The sequence below is a fragment of the Lissotriton helveticus genome, chromosome 10 (assembly GCF_964261635.1).
Source record: "Lissotriton helveticus chromosome 10, aLisHel1.1, whole genome shotgun sequence".
Lineage (NCBI taxonomy): Eukaryota > Metazoa > Chordata > Amphibia > Caudata > Salamandridae > Lissotriton > Lissotriton helveticus.
This window is the reverse complement of record NC_136071.1, coordinates 1,126,893,396-1,126,904,157: the sequence shown is the minus strand read 5'-3', so window position 1 is coordinate 1,126,904,157 and position 10,762 is coordinate 1,126,893,396. Positions and strand designations below refer to the sequence as shown.

The window sequence follows — 10,762 nt, the reverse complement described above, 5'->3', positions numbered from 1 at the left end:
GCCCATAATTTGAACCGAGCAGCATCTAAATGTCAGGATGCCTGGACTGCACTTTATAATTTGCGTATTCGTTTTTAGCACTATACACTATTTGGTGCTTTTTTTTAAAATGCGCAATGAGGATAATGGATTCTGCAATTCTAATTAATTCCTTTTGTAATCTTTGTGCATGTGCGCGGAAACAACGTTGAGTTCATCATGATTTAACGTTTTGTAATATTGGAACTACTAGTCTTTTGTCTAATACACTGCATTTGTAGTTTGCACATGTGACACGAATACTGTATGTTTAAAATGGTGGTAAACTTTATTGCACACTGTTGGTGAACAAGCCTGCAGGACAGGCGAAACGCGTCCAGCAGCTGACAAATTTATTATTTGCGCAAGATACGGCATCGTCATCCTTTACCGCTGTAAAGGGGAACATTGATAAATTCATTACGGATCTTGCTGGGTTGATCCGGGCGGTTGATGCGCCCTTTGTTCTGGAGCTGCAGCAGTTTGAACTCATATATATGTAGAAACACTATACCCCTCTATGTCACACAATTATTCCTCTATCTATGTATACATGAAGGCTATATAACAGTATGTTTAAATGCCAGTCTTTCACAAATAAATACTGGGTAGATACTAGACACAGTGAGAACAATTTTTTATTGATTTTTTCTATTCTTGTTTGCAACAGTGATTAGAGTTCAACAATTCAAAAACATCTTTGTGAGCGTAACTTCTTAGAAAAGCCAGACTTTGCAAGCCCACTTCATATTTTGCTCCAGCCACTTTATAGCAGTCCAGTGTTCCAAAACATAGACTTCTTCCATTGTGATGTTCATTGTTAAGTGCTTAATGAAAAGCTTTGGCGTAAAAAGGTGAACAGACTGCATAAGTCTCTGAACTGCTGCTTGATAGGCATCCTTGTTGCTCTTTGTGTCCTCCCCAAATCTGAAATAGAACAAAAAAAAATCCACATTTGTAACAACTTTTGGCTGATACCAGATATGGGGTTATGCATGTTATAAGAGACATGAGAAAATAATAACCATGACCGATGTGGTTGTTTTCGAGGGACCTTAAAGAGGGAATTGGTAGATGTGCTATAAAGTGCAATGCCTCCTTCACTTTCATGAGTAAGGAGGAGTCTGCTGACTGAGAAGGATACCTCAGGGAGGTACAGGAAGATAACAGGACACCACTTTCTCTTTGAGGAAAGAGAGCCTGGTTATATAGTTGGGATGAAGATGTTGACATTGCCAGGTTAGCAGAATATTTCTGGGAAGGGTGGGAGCTGCAATAATACAGGAGGGAAGAAGGCGACAGGGGCTCTCAAAGAAGTTGCAGGAAGGAAGCAATAAGCTAGTTGGTGATATGGGCAGGAGTTCTGAGCTATGTGGGAAAGAATCTATTTCGTGTGGGTAGGGTATAGCTGAAGGTGGCATGTGACTTTAAGAAGTTTAATTTCTGTGTGGGTGCCCCATGACTCCCTCAACTTTTGCACTGCTGGTACCGTACATGGGGAGAAAGGAACTCAGGGGTGGGTCAGGAAGACACACATACCTAGGCATTTTCACTTTGGGATGCCACAGGTGGCAGAAAGAATACCAGCTTTGCTCCCATTGTCAACGGCAGTCTGATTATTTTGAATGGCTAACTGAAAAACAAATACACTGTGGAAGCCAGACCTCTCGCAATTATAAAAAAAGATCACAAATGTTTTTAATGGTCCGTATATTGCCATTAAATGGAGTTCTAAGGTAACTTCTTACACTGCTAGGAAAGGGGAAGAGAAATAGCTATCCCTGGGAACATTTATCTAGCTGAGATGCTAGGTTCGAAGACTAGTCTTTGTGGACCATATGTCCCTTCACTACAGTGATCCACCCTTTAGCAACCCCCAGCTCACATTCCAAGCATGTGTTGTATAAAACTGCACCCCGATAACAAATCAGCTGTATCAACTGGTCAGGGAGGCTGGTAAGGCCGGTTTGCATGGGAATCTGCAAAGGATACCAATGTTGGATAACTACCTTCACAGAATAACCTACCTGATGATGGTAACCTGAAGCTAGCTGTGAGATGGGAAAAGAGTAGCACTGCTTTTCACATGGCAGTATTCGTCTTTTCATTAACATTCAAGCAATGCTTGCAGAACGTCTATGACTATATCCAGGAGGCTGCTTTGGTATGGATGGCCATCTTGAACAGGGTGTGAAGCATTTTAGGTAGACTTGCTAGGGACAGCAGTCTGGAGGGTTGTCTAATACCCCTACATACCTACTAAATATTTTGGGTGGGGGTGGAGATTTGTTTTTTTCCAGGTAACAGCCTGCTACCCACACCCGTGAGGGATGTTTGGCATGTTGTCCGTATCAGCTCTATTACTCAATGTGGACTCAAGTCAAGTTCAAAATACACTTTATTCGATTTGATTAAAATCATAAAAGCCAATGTGGACTCAACTTCAGCATTATTAAGAGTCAGAAAAGTAGCTTGTTGGGCTTTAGTCCTTGTTGCTGACAACAGACCTTGACGTTTAAACTGCAATGAATAATCACCTAGCTAGAGGGGTGATGGGCCCCATAATTTTAGGGGGGATTTTAATTTTTTTACCCCTTGGGAAATGATACTTCAAACAAAACAAAGAAACAACTAAAGCCTAGGACAAAAAAAGTATAGATTGTAATAAAACAAGATTATCAATTAAACGAACCATGGCGAAGAGCTCATGGGAAAATTTCACAGTATACTTATTATTCTCTTCAATACCAGTCTGCCTATCGTATTGATTTATTTCTCATCTCCCGCTCCCTGAACTGAAGTAATTCAGAAATATCGGCTGACTCATTTTCTGGTCACTCGTTGGTTAAAATTGAAATATAAATAGATGTAAGAAAGAGGGAAAGGTCCAGGTGGCATATGGAAGGACTCCTTCCACAAAGCAGTAATGGATGGATAATACAAGAAAATGGATAAAAGTTTATTCAGGTTCACAAGGGTACAGCATCGCTCTTCTCTGTCTGGAGACCTTTTAAGGCTTCTGCGAGGGGGCAGATGATGGCTTTTCAGCTCCACAATCAAAAACCCAAAGGGCATGTATAGCTGTCGAGGAAAAATAGTTCCCTGGGGGAGGTGGAGCGGGGGTAGGGGGGGGGGCAGTTAAATAAAGCAAAACAGGAGTTAAGGGAGCTTTTTATCATATAAGAAACCAGTAGATCACGGTAATTTCAGCAGAGACATTATGAGGAAAGTCAAATGGTAGGAAAATTTCTAGCCTGGTCGACCAAAGTAAAGCAGGATGTTGCATCAATTATTGAACTTTTGGAGCCCGGGGCAAGGACCTTAGTGTCCGAGAAAGACATGATTGCAAAATGTTTTTTAGACCATTATAACTAGTTATACGCAACTAAATATATGGCCTCGAAAGAAGTAATTAATCAATACTTCCACAATATAAATCAATCAATCAATCAATACATTTATAGAGCGCACTACTCACCCGTAAGGGTCTCAAGGTGCTGAAGGGAAGGGGGTTGCTGCTACTGCTCGAAGAGCCAGGTCTTGAGGTGTTTGCTGAAGGTGAGATGGTCCTGGGTCAGTCGTAGGTGGGCGGGGAGGGAGTCCCACGTCTTGGCCGCCAGGTAGGAGAATGATCTTCCTCCGGTGGTGGTTCTGCGGATCTGTGGGATGGTGGCGAGGGCGAGGCTGGCGGAGCGGAGTTTGCAGGTTGAAGTGTAGAACATGAGGCGGTTGTTGAGGTATACGGGGCCTATGTCGTGGAGCGCTTTGTGTGCGTGGGTGAGGAGCCTGAACGGGATATTTTGCTGACGGGGAGCCAGTGCAAGTCTCTCAGGTAGGCTGATATGTGGCTGTGGCAAGGGATGTCGAGGTTGAGTCGTGCAGATGCGTTCTGTATGCGCTGGGGTCTTTTCTGAAGTTTGACTGTGGTTCCTGCGTATAGGGAGTTCCCGTAGTCTAGTCGGCTGGCGACGAGGGCCTGGGTGACCGTCTTTCTAGTTCCGGTAGGGATCCACCAGAAGATCTTACGGAGCATGCGCTGGGTGTTTAAACATGAGGATGAGATGGCATTGACTTGCTTGGACATCGTGAGAAAGGAGTCCAGGATAAATCCCAGGTTGCGTGCGTGGTCCGTGGGTGTCGGTGCGGTGCCCAGTGCTGTGGGCCGCAGGAGTCGTCCCAGGCGGATGGGGATGGTCCGAGGATGAGGACCTCCATCTTGTCTGAGTTCAGTTTTAGACGGCTAAGTTTCATCCATTCCGCGACGTTTTTCATTCCTTCCTGGAGGTTGAGTTTGGTGGTGGCTGGGTCTTTGATATCACAGATATCAAGTATGCAGGCAGAACAGATAGCAGCAGATATTTCAGCAGCAGAAATGCAGCAGGCCTTAGCCTCAATGCCTGGAGGGAAGGTCTGCCTTCTGACAGAATTTTATAAGCCTTTTTCGGTAGAGTTAGTGCAAATCCTAGGGATGTCAATTCATATAGGCCAATTAGTTTGTAGAATTCTGACTACAACATTTTATTGAAAAACTGGGCAAATCGATTAGTCCCAGTTGAACAGAATGTACACAAGCATCAGACAGGGTTTGTGGCAGGCAGGTCAATGTCATCCAATACGGGATTTCTGGTCTAAGCACTTGACTTTTATTAATAATAATCAAACACCAGCGCTTATAATGATGGTCGACGCAGAGAAGGCATTCAATTTGGAGAATTGGGATGCTCTCTGTAGGAGAGTAGGGTCTGCAATCCTATGATCACCCAGATTTTTGCTTTTTGCTGCACTGGTTTACGACTTTCCCTGGCTGTGGGCCTGCTAATCAGACCCACAGCCTAGCTGTTCTCTCTATCCAAATTGTACTTAGGTACTGAATTGGCACTGGGCCCTCTCCAAGTCCCTGTACCCAGGGCTGAGGTGCACCCAGAAGTCTCCCAGGGGCTGAAGCATGTATTATGCCACCCCTGGATTGACTAACTAAAACTGACACAACTGGCTGCACGACAGCTGGGGCAAGGTGGTGTACTCACCCTTTGCTTTAGATATAGTATACCTATATCTAACCCTAAAAATGGACACACAGATCTCCTATCAGTCACTCCTATAGCAGGCCTTAACAATCCTGAAGGCAGAGTGCTTGGAATCGTGTGAGATGGTGCTCTAGCATGAGCTGAGCCTGTCTGCGGCTTTCGGGATCCATCCCTTAGCCGTTTCCATGATATCGCATACCATATACTCTTAAGTGCATTATAATCCTCGCGGTTATGTGCCAACTCTGGTATCGCTTTATCAAAACATGTCGAGTAAGGTGTCATACGAATTGGAATACTAACCCCTCGCCAATTCTGGCGACGGGGTTAGCATTCCACCCTTCTAGAGGGACACGACATGCCTGTAACCTATAACCCGGTTAAAAGTCAGACAGAGCCTTAGCATCCACAAAATGGATGCTGCCACCGAGACACAAGTCTGCCCTCCTGCTGCTGGGAGTCCTCCCAGAGCAGGAGATAAGGACAAAGGGTTTCCTGCCAGGGGCGGTGCCAGCACCGTCCCAGACGGGGTTTTGTGTATTGTAGGTAGGCAGGGCTTTAGAGGAAGGTGACTGCAAGTGGCACCCCGGTGCTCACTGTGCATAGGCCGGCTGGAACCAGTTCCAGGGGCACTCCAGCCCCTGGCCTGGGGAAAAGCCCGCCAAGGAAGTGGGTGTAACCACCCCCCTCCTGGTCCCACCCCTAGGGCAGGACCTAGTCGCGTGCCAGCCCCCTTTTACAGGATAAAGGTAGAGACTGGCCCCCTTCCAAATCAGATCATCTTTGAATCCTGAAACTACTTTCTGCGAATGGAACTCAAGACTTCTTCCTAAGATTTCTCCCTTGTGACTAAGGAGTAGTCACCCTGCATCCGCAGGCACCATCTAAGAACACTGCGGTCTGCTGCAAGTCCTTCCTCCGGAATCCGACTGCCCAGCTCGACGAGAACCGGCTTCCCTGGCACCTCTGACCTCTACCCACCTCTACAGCCCAGCTGAGAACCGTGGGTGCGACGAGACCTCAAGGGACCGGCCATCTGCAAGACTGCACGACTTCTTTCCAGCAAGCCCGCCGAGTGAATTCCTGGTGAGTGCTTTGGGGTCCGAGAAGCCCCGACTCTGAGCAGCTCCAGCTCCGAAGTGCAGCCCCCCAGCATCTCCACGATCTGCGTGGGGCCCTTCTGCTTTCCGCTGCTCACCGCGTTGTTTGGCTACTAGCCCGTTGGCTTGTGGCCTTCCTGACGATGCCTGACGACATTTCTGCTGCTGGTCTGGTTGCTCCAGACTGGCCCTTGCTCCCTTCCAGAAGAGGAGCACCCCGGACCCTCCTGGTCCACTCAAGACGCCATTTTGAGTCCACCGCGTGGGCTTGAATTAGCCAAGGCTTGTTGCCCACTCCTGGGTAACTTCGACGCCGACGACTTCATCCTTCGTGGGACAGCTCGCACCTCCATCCTGGTCGCCGACAACGCCTCCTGGTCCGAGAGACTGCAGAGCCCAGCAGCGCCCACTCACCTGACTGCGGTGACTTCGCCCGGTGCCATCCTGGTGCCCACTTAATCACTGGCTAGTGATTCAAGAACTTGGTCCCCTCTGCTTTCAGGTTTTCTTCTTCCTTGATCCAGGCTTGGATCCATCGAACTTTTCCTCACTGGTCGCCTGCCAGCAACTTCTTCCTTCCAGGCTCCTGGTCCGGCAACGAGATCCCCGACGTCTTTTCAGACCTATGCAGCTGCAGCCCCTGGGCTAGGTAACTTCGGCACTCCGGTGTCCCAGCATAGCCTCACTATCCAAGGGTCAGGATCCACTGTCGTTTTCTCCCTACCAGGTCGGGTTCGCCCGTGAACACTAACTTTGTGAATTCTAGCTTCCATAGACTTTGTCCCGCATCCCGCGTGAGAGTGCACACTCTGCACCCGAGTCCCCTGGGCCTCCTAGTAGTAATCTAACGATTCCCTAGTCCAGTCCTAGCGATTCCAAAGCCTATTAGAACTGTTACTTACCTGCTAGTAATTCGCATTCCACTTTTAAAGTATATGGTTTTCCGTGCCCCTCGGGCATTTGTGTATAACGTGCTAACTTAAAGTATTTTCGTAAGAGTTTTGTTGTGTGCTTAGCTCCCTGTCTCATAAAGAGCCAGGGTAGTCTTGTTATAAATAAATACACTGTTTATTTTCATAACAACTTGTGTGGTGTCCTTTCACTGGGTGTTCAAGGGGTAATGTGATGGTAAAACAGCTGGCTTAACACGCCCTCTAGAGTCTTAGCCTTAGACTGCTCGTATCCATGCTACTAGGATAGCTGGTCTATAAGGTTGACTTACAACCAATCATCAATAAGGGTTGTTTGGACTGATATATAGTGATCACTAGAATAGTGAGCACTGCACATCAGGCCAACTTCTCACACTCTCTTTTATGGGCTTGGAAGGGATGGGATTCCTCCCTAGAGTATTAACATGATGCAGAACATATATCCAAGTCCCAGGCTCAGGTCTTTATAAATTCCAACCTAGCTGGTACGGTCGATATAAACCGGGGAACCCTGCAGGGGTGTCCCATATCCCTCATACTATTTACCTTTTTAATGAACCTCTGGCGATTAAGATCCACGGTAAATGGGAGATTAAAACACCAATAGCAGGAATGTCAAATTGTAAACTATTTGCTGACGATATTATATTGTTTCTTAGACCAGAAAAACAAAATACTGATATGACATCGATAGAATTTGCGCATCTTGAATCAATTGGGGAGTATAAAATCAACCATAATAAGACTGAAATTCTGTTGATTAATGTTTCTAGTGATTTTCTTCCAGATAGTCTAGAGCGGCAAACTCTTTCCCCAGACCCGATTCGTTGTTGTTGTTGGAATACTTTATTCGATAAGTATTTATCATAAAAGTACAGACAAATATACAAAATACATAAAAACAGTCTGCCCTAAAATACTACATTTCCCACAAAATGACATACATTTCTTTTTTAAAAAGCTATACAATCGCTTCAGATAAGTTTGGTGTATTGCCTAACAATCTAGATCGTGTTATCCAGGCCCCTGCAAGGTATTTTGCCACCCCACAAACAATATACAATGAGGCTGTATTGGTTGACATGATGCGCAGGGCTGAACTATGATCTTTCACGCCCAGGATCTTGCACACTGGTTTAAGCCATCTGTTCCTAACGTGCTTATAGGCTGGGCATGCAAATAGAAAGTGGCCCAGAGTTTCCTCCGGGCAACTACAACCTGGACAGTTAGAGTCATGCCCCCCCATGCCTTTCCATCCTTTCATAGTTTCTTTGAGTGGCAAAGTACCATATCTAAATTTTAAAAACAAGGTCCTGTCTCTGGGTAGTTGAATAAAGTCCAAAAAGGGTTCAAACTTACACGTTAATTTGTGTTCAAGAAAATTGATCGTCAAAGATCCTAAGTTGGAATTAGTATGAACCTTAGACTCAACCCACTCCCAATACAACTTTTTAACAAGTTGTTTAGTAGGTGGGCATTGCGAAACCCAAGACTCCCCCAAACCTAACGAGATTACCAACGACTTAAGGTTGTTGAGCCACTTTATCTTTTTATTCACGTTAAGGGAGATTAATTCATCCAACACTCGGGCATATTCATTTAATTCTCGGGTCCTTCTGCGGCGCACCCAGAATAACAGGGGCCTGAGATGGACTTTATCAACAATAGGTTTCTTGCCCATATCAAAAAATAATGGTAACAAGGGGGTTGACACAGGAAGTGATACCAAGTCTCTAATAAACTTGTTCTCTGCAACCATCAGAGCTCTAGTATTTTCAGCGCCCCAAAGTTCGGAGCCGTAGACTGCCGAAGCTACAGCCTTCCCCTCATAAACCGAGAGGGTTGGAGCAATTGGTCTACTGATGGAGAGGCGCTGGTTTTTTAATATCGCTCCAGATACCCTTTTGAGATTAAGTACCATTTTAGATATGTGCGGGCCCCAGGACATATTATTAGATAGCCTAACCCCCAAATAGTCAAATTCACTGACAACCTCCAAAGGTGACCCGAAAAGTGAGATATCTACCTTTCTAAACTTTCTTTTTGCCGATAGAACCATTAGCTTTGTTTTTGTGGTATTTATTGATAAACCACGCTCTTTGCAAAAAAGAGAGAAGCGGTCGAGCAGTTTCTGCAGACCCTTCGGGGTCTTAGACATCAAGAGGGTATCGTCCGCAAAGAGGAGTGTGGGGGTCTTCTCTCCGGCAAGGACGGGCGCGTCCGCCGGGTCCTCCCTCAAATGGTCCACCACCCAATTTATAAAAAGGGAGAACAACGTTGGTGCCATCACACATCCCTGCCGCACCCCTCTATTGACTGGTACCCTCCTTGTCAGTTGCCCCTGGGTCCCCCACCGTATCCTAGCAAAATTGTCCTCATGGAGCTTAATAAATTGCAGCAAATAGCTTGGGAGCCCCATGGCCAATAAAACCTCCCACAGTTTAGCACGTGGAATAACATCAAAGGCGGTTTTGAGGTCTATGAAAGCCAGATACAAGCTGACCTTGTTAATAGATACTGACTTCCAATAGACCGCACAAAACCGGAACACCTGGTCCTTTGCACCAACATTTTGCCTAAACCCTGCCTGGAAATGTGTTAATACCTCTGCTTCCATAAGCCATGTCTCGATTCTATTTACAATGACCCTGCCAACTACCTTTTGTATTGTATCAATTAAGCTAATTGGTCTATAGTTGGCAGGGTCTTCTCTATCTCCTTTTTTATAGATCGTAATCACCTCCGCCCCTTTCCATGAGTCTGGGACGGGAAGACCTAGCTGGATTAAATTCATTAGACTTGCTATAAAGTCTGCCCATATTATGGGATCATGGGATAACAAATCTCCGGGCAAGCCATCTGGACCAGCTGCTTTACCAGGAAGAATTTTGGAGATGGCATCTTTGACCTCTCTCTCATTAAATGGAATTGCCTCGGTAATTGAATCTATTCTTAAAAAGGGCGAGGCTACTGGTGTTAGATGCGCTTGAGCCTCATCATCACAATACAACTTTAAAAAATGCGCATACCATTGCTGTTCATTTATGTGGTTTAAGATAGGATCAACTCCTCTTCGATCTATAATATTGATCAGTTTCCAAAAGATCACGGAGTTCTTTTCCCATGCCGCAGTTTTAAGTTGCTGCCAGTGGTCCTCCTCCCAGTTCTTTTTAGCTATAGTCATACTTTTACGATAATCCCCCCTGGCCAATCTCACTGCTCTGGGGTCTTTTAACTTTATTGATAAGGCAATAGCCTTCCTCTTTTCCCTACAGTCAGCTGTATACCAAAGATTGGTTTTTAGGGATTGCAGCTTATCCGAGGGCTTCCCCTTAGAAGTTTTAAGGAAATACTTTCCTATTTCTCCAACAAAGTTCTGATAATGGGCTAATAGTTTTGGCCCAGAAAGATTTGAATTTATCGAATCCAAATCCATCAGCGACAAAAATGAAGTTTCCTCAATCACTAATTCCCTGATATCGTTAAGTTTCTCCTCTTCACATTTGAGCACCTCCCATCTTAATTTCCTATTACAGTTAGAAGGGAAGACCTCCTTAGTGATCAACTTCGGTCCTATATTCTCATTTGGCCCATGGGGCCAATTAATTGCCATGCATAGAGGGTTATGATCACTATCTGTAGTCTTCTTAATCTCCATATCTATAAGGTAGGACCATGATTGAAC

At 45.4% G+C, this 10,762-nt stretch overlaps 1 protein-coding gene across 1 annotated transcript in view; it reads right to left on the bottom strand.

Moving 5' to 3' along the window:
• Positions 1 to 245: 245 nt before the first annotated feature.
• The window catches only part of TOPAZ1 (testis and ovary specific TOPAZ 1), a 2,142,665-nt gene continuing 2,132,148 nt past the window's right edge, over positions 246 to 10,762 (bottom strand). The window contains exon 20 of the mRNA XM_078663910.1: positions 246 to 945. Coding sequence (XP_078520036.1) covers positions 735 to 945 — 211 coding nt within the window. The 3' untranslated portion in view covers positions 246 to 734. The remainder of the gene's footprint in view (positions 946 to 10,762) is intronic.